The 21655-nt window shown below is 50.3% G+C and overlaps 1 protein-coding gene across 5 annotated transcripts; it reads left to right on the top strand.

Annotated features, from left to right (window-relative positions):
• Positions 1–129: 129 nt before the first annotated feature.
• Positions 130–18651, top strand: AFMID (arylformamidase). Of its 5 annotated transcripts, none has more exons than XM_086686257.1 (11): positions 130–255; positions 1868–1958; positions 12876–12980; positions 13063–13111; positions 13531–13616; positions 13712–13784; positions 13975–14072; positions 14357–14435; positions 14557–14698; positions 14888–14992; positions 17661–18651. In XM_086686257.1, the coding sequence occupies exons 1-11, from the start codon at positions 196–198 to the stop codon at positions 17691–17693; spliced, it is 921 nt and encodes a 306-aa protein (XP_086542383.1). In that variant the 5' UTR covers positions 130–195; the 3' UTR covers positions 17694–18651. The 5 variants fall into 5 exon arrangements, with proteins under 5 accessions (XP_086542383.1, XP_086542381.1, XP_086542378.1 ...); XM_086686255.1 differs by having other exon boundaries at positions 14777–14992; XM_086686252.1 differs by having other exon boundaries at positions 14777–15062.
• The last annotated feature ends 3004 nt before the right edge of the window (positions 18652–21655 follow it).

Below are 21655 nucleotides of genomic sequence, written 5' to 3'. Positions count from 1 at the left end.
GCCAATCAGCGGGCGGCCGGGGACTGGCGGGAGGTTCGACCGCAGCCCGCCCCTAGTGGGCAGCGCCGAGGACCCGGCGGGCTGACGTCACCAGGACGGCAGGCCCCGCCCCGCCCCCGCCCCGCCCCCCCCCCCCCCCCCCCCCCCCCGCGTAGAAAAAGCAGGCGGGGAGCACAGTCCCGCGGTAGCCGCGAGATGGAGGTTCCCGAGCCGGGTCGCCGGGCCGAGGCTCCCTGGAAGAAGCTGTCTAAGGAGGTAGGCGGGTTGCAGGCGGCGGCTGGGGCTGAGCTGGGCAGCGCGGAGATTGGATGCAGTTCCAGGAACGGAGCTTCGGAGCCCGTTGACCCACCACCCCCGTGCGCGCCGGCGAGCGCCGGGCGTGCCTGCTCCGAAAGCTTTGGCGCCCGGGTCTGGTTTGCTTCTGGCCACAGGCAGCCTTTTAAGGGCAGAGAAGACCGAAGCTGTGCCGATAGCCATCCAGGGGGCCACGCTGCCGACCTCAAGCGCAGGGTCTCACCGTGCAGGCAGGTCGCAGGATGCTGGATGCGGGAAGGCTGGTGTTTACTGCCGGGTGGTTGTGAGGGCTGGAAACCACACCGGCAAAGCATGTGTTGTGATCATTCAACTGTAACTTCCTAACCAGTTTCCCCCGCATCTCAGGCAGTGGTTGGTTTGTTTGGGGGGTTTTGTTAGTTTTTTTTTTTTTTTTTTTTTTTTTTTATTCTGGCCACTGATACATCTGAGAATCTGGTTAAGTTATGGACACTAACCCCCCAAGAAATCCCATTCTCTGTCTCTGTCTCTCTGTCCCCCACACACTTGCCTACAATATCAGAGGACTCTCAGAAACCCGTTGCATTATCATTAGCATACTTAAGAACAGTGAGGACGGTGACAGCAGTCACTGTGTGTGCCAGGGATGGCTGTGAACGTCTGACGGGCACAGATTGTACAGATCTAAAGAACCCTGGCCAACAACCTCGTTCAGCTCGAGGAGGCAGTAACCCACATTTGAATGGCTGGTTTTACTTCATTTACGTGCCTTATGACCTTTCACCCTGTGAGGCTGCTATTTTGCCTATTATATAGATGTGGGAACTGAGACTCAGAGACTATAAGTTGCCCAGGGTAAAACAGCCTGTAAGTGACGGAGCATGGATGGCCCTCAACCCATCTGACTCCAGAGCCCCAGATCCTTCTGTGAAGGTACCCTGTCTTCCAGTTTCCCATTTGGGGCTTCACTCTTTCTCCTTGCCTTTGAACTTTTTCTCCAAAACCTGGTTCTTGTTGCTTCTCTACATGAAGTCTGAACATCTTAGCCTGATATGTGAGACCCTCCGTCTTCCGGTCCCAGCTGCCCAGCCTCACCTCTGTGATTCAGCAGTCTGGCCTATCACTATCTCCAGACCGACCTTTGATTCCCCCCTCCTGAGCCCTGTACCTTTGCTCTGGGCCCTCCTGCAGTCAGGACCGTGGCCTCTCAGAGATAAGCTCTGCCACACTTTCTCTGCGGTGACCACGCCAGGAACCTGGCCTCCTGCAGCAGGAGTGGTGCCCATGGTGGCATTAACCAGAACACATTTTATAGGACCTTATCTCCCCTTTAAGGCTGGCCACTAGTTAAAAGCACGGCCATAGCTCTAGACCGTGAATCTGAGAGCCCCTGTGATGTTGTATCTGAAATACCTAATTAGTTGGTGTCGGGGGAGAGTGGAGAGTGGGATACCAGGGGCTTGAAGGAAGCTGAGGGCTTCTAAAGAGCCTGAGATATTGGGGAGGGGGCTTCCCAAGGCAGGCATTCGGAGGGGTGGGGGCACGTTGTGTGGAGAACAAAGGTCTTACGGAAACTTCTGTCTGTGTTCCATAGGAGCTGGAGAATCAGTACAGCCCCAGCAGATGGGTCATCCGACTGGGAGCCGAGGAGGCCCTGAGGACCTACTCACAGATAGGGGATGAGGGTACCGGGGGCCCTCCCCTTGGATGCTGTGGGTGGTCTCTAGCATATGGCAGTGGTTCAGAATGCTGGGGGCAGGAGGAGGCTCTCGGGACAGTTCCCAAAGTCCAGGTACCACGCAAGCCTCTTTGGCTCAGGGCCAGGCATCCAGGAGCCCTCGCCACAGGTCAGCTGGAGGCAGGAAAGGCCCAACAGGCCGTGTTCCACCTCCTCTCCTGCTCGGCTGACAGTGCACAGACCAGTAAGGCCACATGCTACAGGGGCACCAGGAAGTAGGGTGAGAAAAAGGCAGGCCTCCCACTTGGCTGAACCTGGAATGTTGTTGATATTTATAAAAAGCAAAAGGGGCTCCTGGGTGGCTCAGTCGGTTGGGCGTCCGACTTCCGCTCAGGTCACCATCTCGCGGTTCATGAGTTCGAGCCCCGCGTCGGGCTCTGTGCCGACAGCTCGGAGCTTGAAGCCTACTTCCGATCCTGTGTCTCCCCCTCTCTCTACCCCTCCCCTGCTCACGCTCTGTGTCTCGCTGTCTCTCAATAATAAATAAACGTTAAAAAAATTTTTTTTTAATTTAAAAAGTAAAACAAAATAAAATGTTGACATTTTGTTGGCCATGGACATTTAGCATTAATTATTAATTTTGATTTATATATATATATATATATACATATATATATATGTATATATATATATTGCATTTAAATACTATTTATCTTTATATTGGTCAGCTTGGGCTGCCATTGCGAAGTGCCATAGAACGGATGGCTTAAGCGATAGGAATCTGTTTCTCGCAGTTCTGGAGGCTAAGAAGGCCCAAGAGCGAGGTGCTGGCCAGTTTGGTTCCCTGATGAGAGTCCTCTCGGCTTGCAGACAGCTGCCTTTTCCATGCTGTCCTCACATGGCAGAGAGACAGTGAGAGCTCTGGTCTGTCTTCCTCTCCTTTTAAAAAGTTTTTTAAGTTTATTTATTTTGAGAGAGAGAGAGAGAGAGAGAGAGAGAGAGAGAGAGAAAGAGCATGCACGCACGAGCAGGGGAGGGGCAGAGAGAGAGAGAATCCCCAGCAGGCTCTGCACTGTCAGCACAGACAGAACCCGATGTGGGGCTCGAACCCACGAACCCTGAGATCCTGACCTGAGCCCTTAACCGACTGAGCCACCCAGGTGCCCCGTCTTTCTTCTTATTTTTTTTTAATTTCTTTTTTAATGTTTATTTTTGAGAGAAAGAGAGGGAGAGAGAGAGACAGAGCGTGAGTAGGAGGAATGGCAGAGAGGGAGAGAGAGACAGAATCGGAAGCAGGCTCCAGGCTCTGAGCTGTCAGCACAAAGCCTAACGCAGGGCTTCAACTCACGAACCGCGAGATCGTGACCTGAACCGAAGTCAGATGCTTCACCTACTGAGCCACCCAGGCGTCCCATTCTTCCTCTTTTTATAAGGCCTCTAATCCTACCATAGCACTTCACCCCATCGAAACCCAACTACCTTCCAAAGTTAACACCTGTCATACCATCACATTATGGGGCAGTGCTTCAACATATGAGTGCTGGGGGACACAGACCTTCAGCCCAAAACGAACTTCATGACTGAAGTTTTGGTGCTGACGCCCCCATGCTGTGCCCAGAGCAAGGGCCTCACCCCTGCTCGATGAGGTTAAATAACTTACCCAAGTCACGCAGCTCGTGATGGTAGCCACCGCCCGGAGCCGAGCTTCCAGAAAACAGTGGGGCAGCCCGATGGGGTGGGGTGGGTCAGGCAGTGTCCGTGAGTGAGCAATAGTCGGCCTCTCCTGGAGGTGCTCCCCAGACCTCCTCGGTGCTGCCTGCCGTCTCCGGGATTGCCTCCTCCCATGCAAGCTCACAGGGGGCGGCAAAGGCACAGGAAGGGCAAGTGATGAGAAATAGATTCCTGCTGAGCCAGAAAGCCTCTCCACAAAGGACAGAGAGAGAAAGAAAATGAGTTTTTATTGAATAAGGGTTAAACCAAACTGTGATGTGCACCACAGGCAAGCTGCTAAAGAGACTGTGAAACCAGAAAGAAACCTCACCCTTTTAAAAAAAAAAAAAAAAAAAAGCTTTTATTTGTTTATGCATTTAAGTCATCTCGACGCCCAACGTGGGGCTCGAACTCACGACCCAGAGATCGAGAGTTGCACGCCCTCCCTACTGAGCCAGGCAGGCAGCCCAGAAACCTCACCCTTTTATGCAGGCAGGCAGATATACCCCCACTGCATACCTGTTCTCAAGATAAATGATAGCTGTGCTGAAGCAGGTGGCCTCACAGTGCCACTTGTCCCCCTAGATCTTCCTAAGTCCACCTGGTAATGAGGGTGGCCATCTGTGCTTGCCAATTGCCTTTATCCAGAGGAAAAAGAAACCTTCCCATAGCTTAACAACAAAGTAGTTTTGTAACTTGGAGCCGGGCACCTGTAGAAGGTAGGCTCCTGTCTGACCGCAGAATCTGGGGGCAGGGGCACTGTATTTTGATGATTACATTGCAAAGTGATGACGCCCCAGGTCCTGGAGGAAAACATTCCGAGGTTGGAAAACTGGCAAGAGACTCATTTAGCTCTTCAAAATATTTACATACACTTCAAAGGGGAGAGAAAAGATTCATAAAGAGTTTCTCAAAATAACTGCTCTAAGAAAAGGGAAGGAGGAGGCTCTCTTTTCCTTTTCTGCACCAGGGAGACTTAATATCTCTCTCTCTCTCTCATACTTTGATTTGTATTCATCCTCATAGCCATCAACCTATTAACTGGCAGGGGGGCAGTGTTCTTTTTTAACAAGTAGACAGACCACCTTTATCTGCCACAAAGACCTGGCCTCCCTCAGGCCAGGGGACTCCTCGGTGAGCAGGGGCAGAAAGCAGAGGCGAGCTGGCAGGACAGGTTTTCAGAACTATTTCCTCTCTCAGTAGTTTTAGACTTGTTTTACCGAGACTCTTAGTGTCGTAGACTCTGGGTCTAGAGTTCTTTCTTGTCCAGCAAGAAAGCGGGACGCAGGATTAAAATCCGAGAGACGGCTAATGCCCGGGAGAAGACAAGAGCCCCGATTCAGAGTCCTTGCTCTGTTTTTATTGGGATCAGAAGGCTTACAAACATGGTGATGGGTGTGCACAAAGAGACAATAAATCTGTGAACATTAACTCATGGGCGTGAGGGAAAGGGGGGTTTGAAGATATATGGTGTTAGGGGTTTGGGTCAATATAAAACAAAATCCTGGCACGGGGCAGATGGTTGTTAACGGCAGACAGGAGGCGCCGTGTCTGTTTGTCTTAGGTAGCCTAGGGGATAAGACCTAGGGGACCGAGTGTGCTACCTCAGGGTCAGCAAGGCACCTTTGTTTTGATAATTAGCTCCTCCCTGGGCCGCTTCACCGCACAGAGATCTATGGCCCTATTTACCTGTTTTCCTAACTTGGTTCTTCCTTCCTGTGAAAGCAGCTTTCTGCTATAGTACTAAATTGGGGGGTCCACCCTGAATACCTAATCTTATTTACCGCATATTCCTTTGTATCGGGGCCTTTGCCCCACCCTCTCTCTATTTATTTACCTCATCTTGTTTACCCAGACTTGGGTGTGAGCATCCTATGGCTTTGCAATTCTTTATGCCTTGTTAACCCATCAGTGCAGGCTCAGGGAATTCCTAAGCTTATTCCCCACCTCTTAGTACCAATACATTGTACACGAAATGAGGGAGGGGTACATGGATGGATAGATGGATGGATGAATAAGGTAGGTAGGTGGGTAGGTTGGTAGATAGGCAGATACTGAACTGCCGTCTGGGCGCCCTGCCTCTGCTAGCTTCCGGCAGGTCCTAGTCCACGCCCCTCTCCAGGAGAACCAATCACCAGTGACGTGGGTGGAGCCTCGTGTCCGACAGCCTCTACTAGGGATCCCCACCCCACTACCTTCACAGGCTCCCCGCTTGGGCTTTTCCCTCTCCACCGGAAAAGTGAAAGGAGAAAAACAAAGGCACAAAAGATACAAGCCCCAATTTTGTTGGACTGTGCTACGGTACATATAAAATTGACCATTCTAACCATTTTAAAGCGTACAATTCGGTGGCGTTTAGAACCTTCAAGATTTGTGCAGCCGTCATCAGTACCTTGTTCCAAATATCATTTTCGTTGCCTCAGAAGGAGCCCTACCGTCAGTCACTCCCCATTTCCCCCCCTCGCCGTCTCTGTCTATGGATTTACCTATTCTGGACACCCGGTCGGAATGGAATCCTACATGTACGTGTGGCCTTTTGTGGCTGGCTTCTTGGCATAATGTTCTGGAGCTCCATCCACGGTATATAATGCCGATCACTACTTCACGCCTTCGTCGTATGGACCTACCACGTCTTGTTTATTCACTGACAAACATTTGGGCTGTCCGCCTTTTGACAACTATGAATAGGGCTGCTGTGAACATCCGTGTACATGTTTTCGTTTGAAAGCTCTTGATTTCTTATTACTAAGTCCAGTAGACAAAGCCGTTCGACACAATTGCATACATTCCAAATGCTTACTTTCACTTTGCGTATTTAGCTCATCATAGACCAGTAGCAAACAGGGTAGGGCTCCCAGTATCCCCAGATCGCAGGCCAAGCAGCCCTGCTCTGTGCCACCTTGGCTATTTTTAGGTAACCATTGTTTTCTTATTACAAAAGGAGCATATGCTTACTCAAATAGATTTACAAAATAAAATCATCAATAATTCCACCACCCGTCATTAACCAGAGGGTGGCTGATGGGACCCTGCCATTTTTTAAAGTGCTGCCACAGCCTGGAATAAGGTCTTCAGCCTTTCCGGGACCGTGTGGTCCCCCTGCTGTATCTTGCATAAGTCCCTAAGGACTCTGGTCTCCACTTCCTCTAATCCCCCTGACATGTGCTCTGGATGGGTCCCCGGGCCTGGGGTTTCTGTCTGTAAGAGTTTGGATACTTTCAGTTGCAAATAATAGAAACTCAGTTTCTTCAGTATCAAAAAGAGGACGTTTTAATGAGGTCTATTCATTGACGTCCTCCCGTGTTCCTGCCCTGGGGTCCAGAGACTGGAGGTCTGGTGGTGTTCACCCTCGGTGGGGAGGCTGTGAGTCACCTCGTTCTCTGCCCCTGCACCCAGCTGCCCGTCACCAGCCGCGGGGTCCACTCCTGGAGAGAAACAGTTCCTCTCTTTCTCAGGGTCAGCTGAGTTTTTTAATATCTGAGGGAGACACGTCCATGATAGTGCATATCTACAGCTGTGTGGTTTGAATCACTCTTCAACTCAGAACGTAAATTTCATAGTCTTTTCTTTAGTTCTAGCACAAAATGAATCTGGCTGGTCCATGTATACTTTAAGAACTCTTGAGAAGGGGCGCCTGGGTGGCTCAGTCGGTTAAGCCTCTAACTCTCGGTTTCAGCTCGGGTCATGATTTCACAGTTCATGAGATCGAGCCTCACGTCAGCCTCTGTGCTGACAATGCAGAACTTGCTTGGGATTCTCTCTGTCTCTCTCTGCTCCTCCCCTGCTCGCTTGCGTGCTCTCTCAAATAAATAAATAAACTTTTTTTAAAAAATGACAAATGAATAGACCTACTAATGCAGAAATTCCACTGCTGAGAGTGCTTCCTTCAGACCCCCACACACAGTGGTGACGTGTGCACGGGGCTGATCACGGCAGGGTTACTTGTGCTAACCCAGCCCAAATGCCTCCAGCAGAGGACTCCTTCCTCAGGTGCCGATCCATTCAATGAATATTTACTGGGTGCCTGACATGTACTGGTCACTCATTTTGTGCATGGAATACATCAGTGAGCAAAGCACACAAACCCCTGCCCGTGCATCAATGTGAATCTTTTTCTCTTTCTTCTTATTTTATTATTTAAAAATAAATTTTTGGGGGGCGCCTGGGTGGCTCGGTCGGTTAAGCATCCGACTTCGGCTCCGGTCATGATCTCAATGTCTGTGAGTTCAGGCCTCGCATCGGGCTCTGTGCTGACAGCTCAGAGCCTGGAGCCTGTTTCAGATTCTGTGTCTCCCTCTCTCTCTGCCCCTCTCCTGTTCATGCTCTGTCTTTCTCTGTCTCAAAAATAAATAAACGTTAAAAAAAATAAAAAATAAATAAATAAATTTTTTTTTTAACTTTTATTTATTTATTTTGGAAGAGAGAGAAAGCTCGTGCTTGTACACACAAGCAGGGGAGGGGCAGAGAGGAGAGACAGAATCCCAAACCGGCTCCTGGCCATCAGCGCAGAGCCTGGTGCAGGGCTCACACTCACAAATTGTGAGAGTTGGTTTTTTTTTTTTTTTTTTTTGAGCAGCAGGCAAAGGTTTACTAGAGTATAAGATCAGAAAGCAAGAGCAGTATGAAAGCTCTCTTTACAGAGAGGGGGCATTCACTTTTGAATCTCACAAGTTGTGAGATCATGACCTGAGCTGAGATCAAGAGTCGGAGGCTTAACCGACTGTGCCCCCCTGGTGCCCCCCTTCTTTCTGTATTATTGAAATACAGTTGACTTACCAGGTATATTAATTTCAGGTGTATAACGCAATGATTCAACAGTTCTCTACATGACTCTGTGCTCATCATGAGACGTGGAGTCACCATCTGTCACCTTCCACGTTATCACAGTGGTATTGCCTGTATTCTCTGCTGTCTTTCACTGTGATTCTTTTTTTTTTTTTTTTTTTTTTGGAGAGACAGAGACAGAGTGCAAGTGGGGGGGGGGTGGGGCAGAGAGCGAGGGAGACACAGAATCCGAAGAAGGCACCAGGCTCTGAGCCGTCAGCTCTAACTCGTGAATCGAGAGGTCATGACCTGGGTCGAAGTGGGACACTTCACTGACGGAGCCACCCAGGTGCCCTGGTCATGACTCTTTTTTTTTTTTTTTTAACATTTTTTTATTTATTTTTGGGACAGAGAGAGACAGAGCATGAACGGGGGAGGGGCAGAGAGAGAGGGAGACACAGAATCGGAAACAGGCTCCAGGCTCTGAGCCATCAGCCCAGAGCCTGACGCGGGGCTCGAACTCACCGACCGCGAGATCGTGACCTGGCTGAAGTCAGACGCTTACCCGCTTAACCGACTGCGCCACCCAGGCGCCCCGCCCTGGTCGTGACTCTTAACGGGGCAGGGGAAGAGGACAAAGTAAATGCCGTAGTCCGTTAGAAGGGACAAGCGCTCTGGCAGTATGGAGCAGGCGAGGCAGGTGCTGGACAGTGGGTGTTAGGGTGGCCAGGGTCGACCCCTAGCGGAAGGTGTGCTGGGCAGGGTTGATTTTGTAGAGCCCCAGGGCTTTTGGGGGTGGTGTGCCAGATGCTGTGGACTGAATCTTTGTGCCCTCCCCAGATTCACATGTTGAAGCCTTAACCCTTAGGGTGGCTGTATTTGGAGTGATTAGGTGAATTGAGGTCATAAGCATGGGGTCCTGACCTGGCTGGATTCTTAGAAGAGACGCCCAAGGGCTTGCCTCCCTAGAGAGGCCAAGAGCCCCACAGGCCCACCCAGAAGAGGCGTGTATGCACCCAGTGGGGAGGTGGCCACCCGCCACCCAAGGGGAGGGCCGTCCCCAGACACAAGCCCCTCTGGCGCCTGGATCTAGGCCTTCCGGGACCCAGAACTGTGAAAAGTAAATGTAGGTTAAGCCTCCGCACCCTGAGGTATTTGGTCACAGCAGTGGGAGCCAACTCGCACAGGAGCCCCGGACGGACTTGAACCTGAGAGGGAAAGGTGCGCCCAGGACTGGCTCACACCTGTGGCCGGAGGGCACTTGGCGGAAGAAGTAGGAAAGCCTCAAGGGCCGCCCTTGCTTCCAGCGGAGAAGGGGAGGGACATCCAACAAGGTAGTCGCGGTGGAGGCGGGAGGAGACGCACGGAGAGGATTTCCTGATGACGGGATGTGGTTTGTTGGGCCTGCGCAACTGGCATGACTGGTTAGCATGCAACCCTCAGATGGAATATAAGAGCGAAGAAAGGTCTATAAAGAAGGGAAGAACAAGGAAGCTATGTGCAGATGGGGAAAGCTCTCCAAGCAACACTACGCGAAGTGGGCAGGGCAGACACGTATTTTATATGCTGCCATTTGGAGGAAAGGTTGAGAGGGTCTATATCCGTGTTAATAACGGAGGTCACCTTGGCAAGGGGCCGGGAAAGCAGGCAGGTGAGAGGTGGTGAGGGAACGTTTCACTGGAAAGCCTTTTTGTTTTTTTTTTTAACGTGTATTTATTGGGAGAGGTGGGGGAGGGGCAGAGAGAGAGGGAGAGAAAGAGAATCCCAGACAGACTCTGCGTTGTCAGTGCAGACATGGAGTTCAGTCTCAGAACCATGAGATCATGACCTGAGCTGAAATCAAGAGTTGGACGCTTAACCGGCTGAGCCACCCAGGCACCCGTAGGAAGCCTTGTGTGTGTGTGTGTGTGTGTGTGTGTGTGTGTGTGTGTGTGAACCATACAAACATATTGTGTCTCCATAAGAAAAATTAATGACGGGCGCCTGGGTGGCTCAGTCGATTGAGCGTCCAACTTTGCTGCTCAGGTCACGATCTCGCGGTTCGTGAGTTCGAGCCCCGCGTCGGGCTCTGTGCTGACAGCTCTGTGCTGGAGCCTGCTTCGGATTCTGTGTCTCCCTCTCTGCTCCTCCCCCTGCTCACACACTCTCTCTCCCTCAGAAATAAATAAACATTAAAAAAATTATCTAATTAATAATAGATCCATTCCGTTAAGCATGGCCTTCAGAGTGAGCTGTGTCCAGTGCGGCCGGCACAGGGACACACGGGGAGCCTGTTTTGTTCCGTTCGTTAGACACTTGCAGGAGTCACACCTCAGGCTCTCTGAGCAGCTGGTCGCTTTGGGAGGTGGCAAGTCTCCCCCTACTGCTGCCCAGCACCAGAGAGGGAGCAGGGACGCACAGCAAGCCACATCTCTCTCCTCTAAGAAGCCTTGTGTCGTCCTTTCACTCTCAGGACAGGGGCGTCCGTAGACAAGGTCTGACAGCAAAACTGGTTTTACAGCCCCTTGGCCTGTTCTGCAGAGGCAGCCTGGTCTCTGGTTTTGGCATGGGGAGAAACTTGGCATCTCCCATCATTTTTGTTTCTGTTGGCCTTGAGCGGTCTCTCTGAATGGAGACGGCCTGTTTTACTAGTTAGTTTATGCCTACACATACTTTATACAAACTATCTTTTCCTACTGGGTCTGTCCCTTCTAGAGTTGCAGAATCATCCAGCCAAGAGGTGCACTGGTTTCCTTTTGGGCCCGCCTCTATGGACCCCAAGGTTGGGGACCTGGGCACCTCCAGGGACACGGATCCCAAGTTCATGTCTCACTGCTCCAATGTTCAGTATCAGAAAGATCACACTGATCAGGCTCTATTGTATTTATGTCAACTGTTTTGCAATTAATCTCCACACCCAACATGGGGCTCAACCTCACAACCCCGAGATCCAGAGTCACATGCTCTAGTGACTGAGACAGCCAGGCACCCCTCCTTTTTGATTAGTACATGTTGGGTCCTATTTATGCAATCTTTGTCTATCCCAAGATCATGAAGATCTCCTGTTTTCTTTTCCAAGAGCTTTGTGGCTTCTCTTTCATGTTTAGATAGACCATCAGGAACTGATCTGATGTGGTGTGAGGTAAGGATCAAGAAACTTTTTTAACGTTTATTTTTGAGAGAGAGAGAGAGAGAGCACAAGCAGGGGAAGGGCGGAGAGGGGGGCGGACAGAGGATCCGAAGCAGGCTCTGTGCTGACAGCAGACAGCCCAATGCGGGGCTTGAGCTCACAAACCTCAAGATCATGACCTGGGCCGAAGTTGGACGCTTAACCGACTGAGACACCCAGGTGCCCTAACAAACTATTTTGTTTTCATTTGGATATTCATTTGACGCAACACTGCTTATTGAAATATTTATTTATCACACAATTTTCTTTTTCTTTCTTTTCCATACAACTTTCTTTGAATTGTTTACTACGTATCAGATCCTGGGTGTCCAGAGGTGGGCAGAGCCAAGCCCTTGTCTTGACAGTGAGGGCAACAGACAGTAAACAAGGTAAAAAATGTATCAAGGGTGACGAATGCCGGGCTGCACGATAACGCAGAGAAAGGGGATATACCATACTGTATTTAAGCAGCCTTCTGTTACAGGCTGTGTCCAGTGTTTTGCCGTTACACATAGCATTACTGTGGGCATCTTTAAAACAAGTCCTTGGGGGGGCGCCTGGGTGGCGCAGTCGGTTAAGCATCCGACTTCAGCCAGGTCACGATCTCGCGGTCCGGGAGTTCGAGCCCCGCGTCGGGCTCTGGGCTGATGGCTCGGAGCCTGGAGCCTGTTTCCGATTCTGTGTCTCCCTCTCTCTCTGCCCCTCCCCCGTTCATGCCCTGTCTCTCTCTGTCCCAAAAAATAAAATAAATGTTGAAAAAAAATAAAACAAGTCCTTGGGAATGTTTCTGATTATTTCCTTATAAAAACTACATGCATAAGGACTCATGCATCAAGGGGTATGATCTTCTCGGGCCTTGATACATATCGTTATTTATTTGGAGTGAGTTTATATCTTGCTTCCCTAGGAGATTGATTTTCCAAAGACTTGGAAAAGTTTATGCTTCCTGGAGCGTGAAACAGAGTACAACGCACAAAATGAGTGTGTAAGAAAGTGGCAAAAGGTGACCTTCAGAACCACAGCTCACTTACCGACAGATGTCAGCGCATAGTGTTGGTCGCACTTGGATGGGACAGTCTGGTCTCTTTGCAACTACGCCCCCAGGGGAGGCTCCAGAACCCGGCACAGTTGATCATGAGGACTTGGGGGGGGAGGGGCACCTTTCATGGAGTTCTGAAAAGTGGGGCTGATCGGCCGACCCAAAGGGGCTTTCAGCAGAAAGGTTTCTACCTTCGGTAAAATGGAAAACTGCTGCAGGTCAGCAGGTCGTGCTAATAGTGACCTGTCCACATCTCGAGACAGCTACTAAGAGGGCCCGAGCCACCAGGAGGAACCTGCTGCATGTCCCCTACGGAGACGGCGAGGGGGAGAACCTGGACATCTACTTTCCCGAGCAAGTGTCTGAAGGTAGGCGAATAGGCGGGTGGTCCCGCAGCAGGGCTCGGCTGGGCACCCGGCTCAGCCCCCACGCCCTCTGTCTGTCTTACAGCCTCGCCTTTCTGTGTGTTCTTCCATGGCGGGTACTGGCAGAGCGGAAGGTGAGTCGGGAGCTTGGGTGAACAGGGAGAAAGGGACATCCACCCTTCCCTGGTGTAGGAGATCGTGCGAGCTGCTGCTTCAAACTCCGTGTCTGACCACAGGAGTGCGTTCTCTCACAGTTCTGGAGGCCAGAAGTCTGAGATAAAGGTGTGGGCAGGGCCCTGCTCCCTCCAGAGGCGCCGGGGGAGAACCCACTCCTGCGTCTTCCAGCGGCCGGGGGCTCTGGGTTTTCGTTGGCTGTGGCCGCATCACCCCCGTCTCTGCGTCCATCCTCACGGGGCCTCCTCTGTGTCCGTGTCTCAGATCATCCCCCGCCCTTCTCTTATAGTGTCACCAGTCATGGGATTTATGCCCACCCTGAATCAGGGATGATCTCACCTCGGGATCCTTAACTACATCTCCGTCTCTCTTTCTGCAGTAAAGATACATCAGCCTTCATGGTCAACCCACTAACAGCACAGGGAGTGGCCGTGGTGATAGTGGCTTATGACATAGCCCCCAAAGGTAAGGACGATGGTCTCACAGGTTTGAAGCCTGGTGGGCTCTGGAGGGGAGAGAGCCCCTGACGGCTCCTGACCCGCCTCGTGTTCTCTGTGCAGGTACCCTGGACCAGATGGTAGACCAAGTGACCCGGAGCATCGTGTATATCCAGAAGCAGTATCCACGCAATGAGTAGGTATCACTGCAGATTTCCCTTTTGCCAGACGATGTGGGAGGACCGTGGATTCAGCCCCCCGGGATGCAGCCCAGCTGCTCCCTCTGGCCTGTGGAGCAGAAGGCGAACCGGGACTCCTCGATACCGACCTGATGCACTCGGGCCACCGAATGCAAATCCGGCTCTCTCTCCTCTGACCCAACCCAGGGGGATTTACCTGTGCGGACACTCAGCTGGGGCCCACCTGGCCGCCATGATGCTCCTGGCCGACTGGACCAAGCATGCAGTCGCCCCCAACCTCAGAGGTTTCCCTGGGACTGCGGGCTGGCCGGGCAGCCTTCTCCCTCCCCAGATGGGCCCGAGGGCCGCACCAGCTGCACAAAATCCCAACAGCCATGACGTGCTTGAGCTGGGGGCTTGGAGCCCTGTGACATGGGCTCGTCTTTGCTTCTTCTCTACCCCTACCCTGGTCTCGTCCCTTTGGGGCTGGCCCCATATTGCCCCACTGGGTGCCTGCAGGAAGCCTCGTATGGGTGGGGTGTTGGCCCCACCTAGAGCCTGGCCCTCTGACTGCTCTTCACCTTTACAGGCTTTTTCCTGGTAAGTGGGATCTATGACCTAGAGCCCATCGTGTTCACCTCTCAGAACGGCCCTCTCCTCATGACCCTGTGAGTCACTTGCCCCCTCCTTCCCCAGCTGAGCTTGAACCTACCAGGCGGGCCAGGAGTGACACGCGGGCTTTTCTCCGTCCTGACCCATGCCTGCCCCCCCCACCCACCCCCGCATCAGGGAGGATGCTCGGAGGAATGGTCCACAGCAGCTCCTGGAGGCGGCCCTGACGCAGCCCGTGGATCCCGCCTGCCACGTGCTGGTGATCGTGGGCCAACACGACTCCCCCGAATTCTCCCGACAGTCCAGGGAATTTTATCAGGTACCCCCAGCACCCCGCTTCTGGCCGGAGGTTGAGGGTCATGCGCTGTCATTACCTTCCCCTTTATTTCACCCAAAGGGACCCCAAGACCATCAGCCGTTTATTCAACAAATACCGAGCGAGCACCTGCTCCGGGTCAGGCAGGGCCCTGCTGCCTCACGCTCCTGCTTGGCCCTTTTTTCTACCCAGACACTGCGCAGAGGAGGATGGAACGCCTCGTTTGAAGAACTCCACGATGTGGATCACTTTGAAATCATCTGGAAGCTAACCCAGGACGACTACGTGCTCACCCAGGTGGGGCACATCCCTTCACTGTGGAGGGCATGGGTCCTGCCTTAGCACCCCCGGAAATACGGACAGGAGGGTAGGTGGGGAGCACAGAGGAGTCATTCACTAGTTCCTTGGCCTCCGGGAGCCTGGGGACCCTACGGTAGGACTTGAGTCCCCCCCTGGCTTCCTGGACTTCACCTCTCTTTGAAAGAGCCCCAGAGTCTGTGCCTGGGCACACAGGAGGGAGCTGCACGGGGCTTGGTGCCGAGGCGGAGAGGCATTGATCTGGGCCAAGGAAAGTGTTAGCCTGTGTTAAGCATAAGGCAGAGCCAACTCCATACAGGACAAGATGGGCGGATTTGGTTCAGAAATGTTGATTACAACTTAAACGTGGAGAATCCTTTTGAAAATCAAACATTACAATTTTCACATGGAGAATTCTTTCACAAGTCAAAGAATAAGCTGCGGAGAGTATTTGCCACAGACCTGGCAGATACAGAGTTACCATTTCTCTTCTCTTCTTTTTCTTTTTCTCCACCCCCCCCCACCCCCAACGGGAAAGTGGTTCTTCAGAACTTCACTTTTAATCAGCTGCCACCTCAGTAAGGCTTTGATAGCATTCAGTGTTTTTTTTTAATTTTTAAAAAATATTTTTGAACGAGAGAGAGACACACACACACAGAGAGCAGGGGAGGGGCAGGGAGTGAGGGAGACACAGAATCCGAAGCAGGTTCCGGGCTCCGAGCCGTCAGCACAGAGCCCGACACGGGGCTCGAACCCACGAACTGTTGAGATCATGACCTGGGCCAAAGTCAGATGCTTAACTGACTGAGCCACCCAGGCACCCCTATAGCATTCAGTTTAATTCTTACATAATTAATATTCTTACTGTATAAAGAGTACTTTCAAATCAAGAAGAACTGTTTTAATTTCTATTTAGAAACAGACAAAAATGGATAAAGAATAAGGGATAGTTTAAGAAAAAATATAAATGGCCAATAAACATGGGGGGAAGATTATACCAGGGATATTAGAAATGTCACTTAAAATGACAGTCCTTTCCCACCTGTCATTGAAAATATTCTAATAAGGGGCGCCTGGGTGCAGTTAGTTAAGCGCGCCCGACTCTTGATTTTGGCTCAGGTCATGATCTCGTGGTTTCATAGGTTCAGCCCCATGTCAGGCTCTGTACTGGCAGCACAGAGCCTGCTTGGGATTCTCTCTCTCTCTCTCTCTCTCTCTCTGTCTCTCTCTCTCTGTCTCTCTCTCCCTCTCCCTCTCTCTGCCCCCACCCCCAACACACTGTCTCTGTCTCTCTCAAAATAAATAAACAAATGTCTAAAAAATTAAAAAATAGAAAAAAAAGGAAGAGAAAATGTTCTAATGATAATTATGCCCAGCACTGCTGGAGAGATGGTGGAGGGGGTCCTCTCCAGTTCCGCCGGGGGGCGCACAGCCTGGCAATATAGATCCAAACCCACTAGCCCAGTAATTCTGCTGCTTGGAATTTCTCTTCCGGATAATCAAAGAAATACACAGAGATAGCCCCTGCAACTGTATTAATATTCAAAACTGGGAAACAACCTAAATGTCCCAATGAGGTTACATGATGACATAATCAGGTAATGGAACACAGTTTGTGAAAATCAGTTAGGATACATCAAATTGATTCAGATGTGAAAGCAAAAACACAAGAAACAACTGATCCAGTATATTCCCAATTCAAGCATACACAGACAGCTAGACCCCTGGAGGCATATGTATGCATACGAAAAACTCAATTATCAGTGGTATCACACAGTGCATTTTAAAAATTCATTTCCAAAAAAAAAAAAAAAAAATTCATTTCCAGGGGCGCCTGGGTGGCTCAGTCGGTGAAGCGTCCGACTTCAGCTCAGGTCGTGATCTCATGGTTCATGAGTTCCAGCCCTGTGTCAGGCTCTATGCTGACAGCTTGGAGCCTGGAACCTGCTTCCGATTCTGTCCCCTTCTCTCTCTGCCCCTCCCCCACTCACACTCTGTCTCTCTCTCAAAAATAAACAGTAAAAAAAAAAAAAATGCAATTCCACATTTGCTAACATGAGCGCATATTACTTAAAAAAATGTGTTTTTTATTTTTTTGAGACAGCACCAGTGGGGGAGGGGCAGAGAGATTGGGAGACAGAGAATCCCAAGCGGGCTCCACCCCGTCAGGGTGGAGCCCCACGCGGGGCTCGAACTCATGAACCGTGAGATCATGACCTGAGCGGAAATCAAGAGTCAGACACTTAACCGACTGAGCCACCCAGGCGCCCCTGTGTTAGGTTTTCAACTGGGGGAAAACAAATGCTCATAAGTGACATGAAAACTTTATTTATGAATGCTGACACTTGAATCTTACATAATTTTTACACGTTGTGAAATAATATTGTTCTGGTCTTTTCTCGACCATTTAAAAGAGGGAAGCCATTCTTAGCTCATGGGTCGTACAAAACCTCATGTCGAGCTGGAGGTAAGTCTACGTATGGTTGAGAGCTTATTTTGAACCCTTCAAAGGAGAGATGGGACTGGGCTGTCATTTTAAGTGGCATTTCTATCATCAGTAAGGCAGCCTGTTTCTTTCATCAGATTCCTCCTGAGAGATCCTTGCAAGCGCCTCTCCAATCCTGAGGCTCTTGTGTCTTTTCTTATGTGTCTTTTCTTATCGCTGCAGATGATTTTGAGAACAATCTTCCAGGAGCCCTGACAGCATTGGACCCCCACCAGCGGGCACCCCAATGGTGAAGCTCCCCCCCCAGACCCCGCGGGCTTCCCCTTCCTGCCAAACTGGCCTCTCCCCACGCCCAGGAGCGCCTCCATTTTCTCTCAACACCACTAAAAATCTCCACGGCCTTTTGCTGGTCTGGATACATCAGATCGATTCAGATGTGAAAGCTGAATGTAGCATGTAATTTGAAACACTAAGATATTCTAAAAGCTTCCACGACGCAGGCACACGAGAATGACATTATAGGAGTGACTTGAATTTATTCCAGATCGTCAAAGGAAATGAGTCACAAAGTGTGGGACTTCGTTTAACGTTTGCAACAAATTCCTTGCGGGACACCCCACAGCTGCTGGCAGGAAACCCAGGAGGTCTCCACACCTAGGTCAAGAATTGCGCCCCCTAGGTTATGCCCTGTCAAAGCAAAATGCCTTAAACTAAGCAAAAGACAGAACAAAAATGTGTCCGCCACCTCTATGATCCTATTTTCACTTAAGAAGGATGCATAGGGGCGCCTGGGTGGCGCAGTCGGTTAAGCGTCCGACTTCAGCCAGGTCACGATCTCGCGGTCCGTGAGTTCGAGCCCCGCGTCGGGCTCTGGGCTGATGGCTCGGAGCCTGGAGCCTGTTTCCGATTCTGTGTCTCCCTCTCTCTCTGCCCCTCCCCCGTTCATGCTCTGTCTCTCTCTGTCCCAAAAATAAATAAACGTTGAAAAAATATATAAAATAAAATAAAAAGAAGGATGCATAGACCTCTATGTGGGCACGTGACATACAATACACAGATATCTATAGATCTAGAAAAAAAGACCAGCGGGATATACACAGGGTAACAGCAGTAAACAAAGCGAGATCGTGGGAAATTTTAATTTCTTCCTCTCATCTAATATAAATGATTGTATTACTATAAACAATTGAATATAAAAGTTATACTAAATAGACTGTGGACTGGATAACTATTTTCATGGCTTGTTAAAAAATGGGGTAGGGACGCCTGGGTGGCTCGGTCGGTTAAGCGCCTGACTCCGGCTCAGGTCATGATCTCACAGGTCGTGAGTTCGAGCCCCGCGTGGGGCTCTGTGCTGACAGCTCAGAGCCTGGAGCCTGCTTTGGATCCTGTGTCTCCCTCTCTCTCTGCCCCTCCCCTGCTCATTCTCTCTCTCAAAAATAAACATTTAAAACTAAATAAATTTAAAAACTGGCAGGGCACCTGGGTGCCTCAGTCGGTTGAGCATCTGACTCGATTTCGGCTTAGGTCATGATCTCCTGGTTTGTGATTTCAAGCCCGGAGATGGGCTCTGTGCTGACAGGATGGAGTCTGCTTGGGATCCTGTCTCTCTCCCCTTCTCTCTGACCTTCCCCTGTTCGCTCTCTCTCTCTCTCTCACACACACACAATAAATAAATATTTTTTAAAAATTTAAATGATACAGGGGCGCCTGGGTGGCTCAGTCGGTTGGGCGGCCGTCTTCGGCTCAGGTCATGATCTCGCGGTCCGTGAGTTCCAGCCCCGCGTCGGGCTCTGTGCTGGCAGCTCAGAGCCTGGAGCCTGTTTCAGATTCTGTGTCTCCCTCTCTCTGACCCTCCCCCGTTCATGCTCTGTCTCTCTCTGTCTCAAAAATAAATAAATGTTAAAAAAAAATTTTTTTTTTAAATAAAAAAAAAAATTTTAAAAAACATTTAAATGATACAGTAAAAAGTTTCCCGGGGTACCCGCCTGGCTCAGTCGGTAGAGCATGGTAGAATATATGACTCTTGATCTCAGGGTCATGAGTTCAGGCCCCATGTTGGGCTTGGAGCCTACTTAAATTTTTAAAAAAGAAAAAGTTTCCAAGAAGTTGTGACATTAAAAGAATAGAAGCCAGCAGCCCGCGTAGAGCCGGAGCACTGAGGAGGTCTCTTATTTCTGGCCTGCGGATGTGAGAGGCGCCACTCAGCCACCCCTGCAGCTCGGGAAGTGACTTCAGAACACCCTGTTCCTGACAGAGGACACACAGATTTTTCCCGTAGGCTGCAGGATTTGCCGTTGCTGGGACACCGCTCTGAGGTGGGAACCAGCCCCACCCACCCTCCCTCTCTTTCCTTGTTCTCTCCCAAGTTTGCCACTGCCCCCAGCCCCTCCTGGACGCCCAGGTCTGGGAGGTCAGTGATGCCTTCAGAGACTTCAGTTCTTTCTCTGTCCCTTTGTCCTTCAAGCTCACTTGAAGCTTTGGGGCTGCAGTGAAACCCTCTAGAATTCTCCTGACTTTGTGGAGCAGGTGGGGGCCTGTCTTGGCCTTCTTTGGTTGCCTAGCAGTCAGAAGCTGCTCAGAGCTCTGTTCCTGGAGACTGGATTCACTCCCTGTCCTTTCCAGACTCCCACCAGCCACTCCGGGTCTCCGTTTATTCACCTGTAAAAAAAATCTAGCTAGAGCAGGAGCAGACAAACAGACCCATGGGCAGAAACAACGCTGCAGAGATGGGCCCCAGCACATAGTGGACTTAAGCATGTGACTCAGGTGGTGTTTCAAACCTGCCTTTGTTCAAAGCCACTTACTGGACAGTGTGGGGGCAACTGGCCAGATCTTGGAAAACAAATCTGAACCTGTTTCATGCACCTTCCATTGATATACTTCTGAAAGAATCAAGACTTTTTTTTTTTTTAAGATCAAGACTTTAACAATAAAAGAGAAAACCAAAAGAAATCTTCAATGAATACCTTTTCTAAATCATCTCAGAGCAGAACAAGCCTTTCTAAGCGTGACAAAAACAAAACAAAAGAAGCCAGCCAGAAACAAAAAATAAAAGTCAGGGGCACCTGGCTGGCTCAGTCAGAAGAGCCCGTGGCTCTTGATTGGGGAGGGGTTGGGGGTGGGTGCTGAGTTCAGGCCCACTTTGGGTGTTGAGATTACAAAATAAACAAACAAACAAACAAACAAACTAAAAAAAAAAACAGTCAAAAAGAAAAGGAGTGATAAATATGACGGCATAAAAATTTAAAACTTCTGTAAGAAAAAATATACGACAGAGTGAAAAGACAACAAACTGGGGTCCAGGGCACGGAGGGCAGGACAAATGAGGCTAAGTGCCTTTTGAATAAGAACTCACCCAGCAGTAGGAAAAATATCATTAACCCAACAGCAAAGCAGACATGAAGAGGCAATTCACAGGAAAGATGAAAGTGACAGGTTTGAGATGATCAGCCTCCCTTGTAATCCCAGCAATGCGGTTTAAAACAAGCGTGTGTTGCTCGCAATTTTCTTTTGCATTAGGCTAGGAAATAAATGCAAGCTACTAACTTTTTTTTCTTTTTAAGTTTACTTGTTTAAATAATCTCCATACCCCACGAGGGGTCTGAATTTACAACTCCAAGAGTCACAGGCTCCACCCACTGAGCCCGCCAGGGGCCCCTGCAGGCTACCAGTTTCTTATCCAATTCTTAAAGACTGTTACCCACAGAAATGAGCAAAATTAGTCTGACCACGGCCAAAACTGCACATGCTCAGTGTCTTTACTAACGCTGATGAAAGCCTCGAGATTTTTTTCTTTCAGGTACTACATTTAGATGTTAAAATGTTGACTCCAGACAATAGGAACGTGGTACAAATAACCCAGAAGGCCCAAACTGGCAGAAGCTGTTATCGGTAAAATTTGATTTAGCCAAAAGCTGATCTGTGAATTAAATATTTGTTACAAAAACTTATGAAAAAGGGGAGTGAGTGTTTAGTGGGCACAGGCTTAATTTATATGTGCTCGACAGGGGCCAGTCCCTGAACCCGTTACAGGGACTCCAGCGCCTCCTCAGCCCCTCTTCCCACCAGACTTTGCAATCATTCGAGAAAGCGCTAAATGGGGGAAGGGACCAGCGCCTGCGGGGACGGCGCAGGACGCGGCGGAAGGACTACAACTCCCAGCAGGCACCGCGCCGCCCAGCCTTGCATTCCCAGAAGGCCGCGGGCGGCGCGCT

Source organism: Puma concolor, chromosome E1 (assembly GCF_028749965.1).
Source record: "Puma concolor isolate L17-30 chromosome E1, mPumCon1.1.hap2, whole genome shotgun sequence".
In the NCBI taxonomy this organism is placed as follows: Eukaryota; Metazoa; Chordata; class Mammalia; order Carnivora; family Felidae; genus Puma; species Puma concolor.
This window is presented reverse-complemented; position numbering and strand designations above follow the sequence as displayed.

Excerpts from the sequence above, each read along its gene's own strand:
- AFMID (XM_086686252.1), top strand. The coding sequence starts at position 196 with ATGGAGGTTCCCGAGCCGGGTCGCCGGGCCGAGGCTCCCTGGAAGAAG. Across the intron at positions 13,112-13,530 it reads GGGTACTGGCAGAGCGGAAG|TAAAGATACATCAGCCTTCA; the intron begins GTGAGTCGGGAG and ends CTCTTTCTGCAG. Across the intron at positions 14,073-14,356 it reads AGTCGCCCCCAACCTCAGAG|GCTTTTTCCTGGTAAGTGGG; the intron begins GTTTCCCTGGGA and ends TCACCTTTACAG.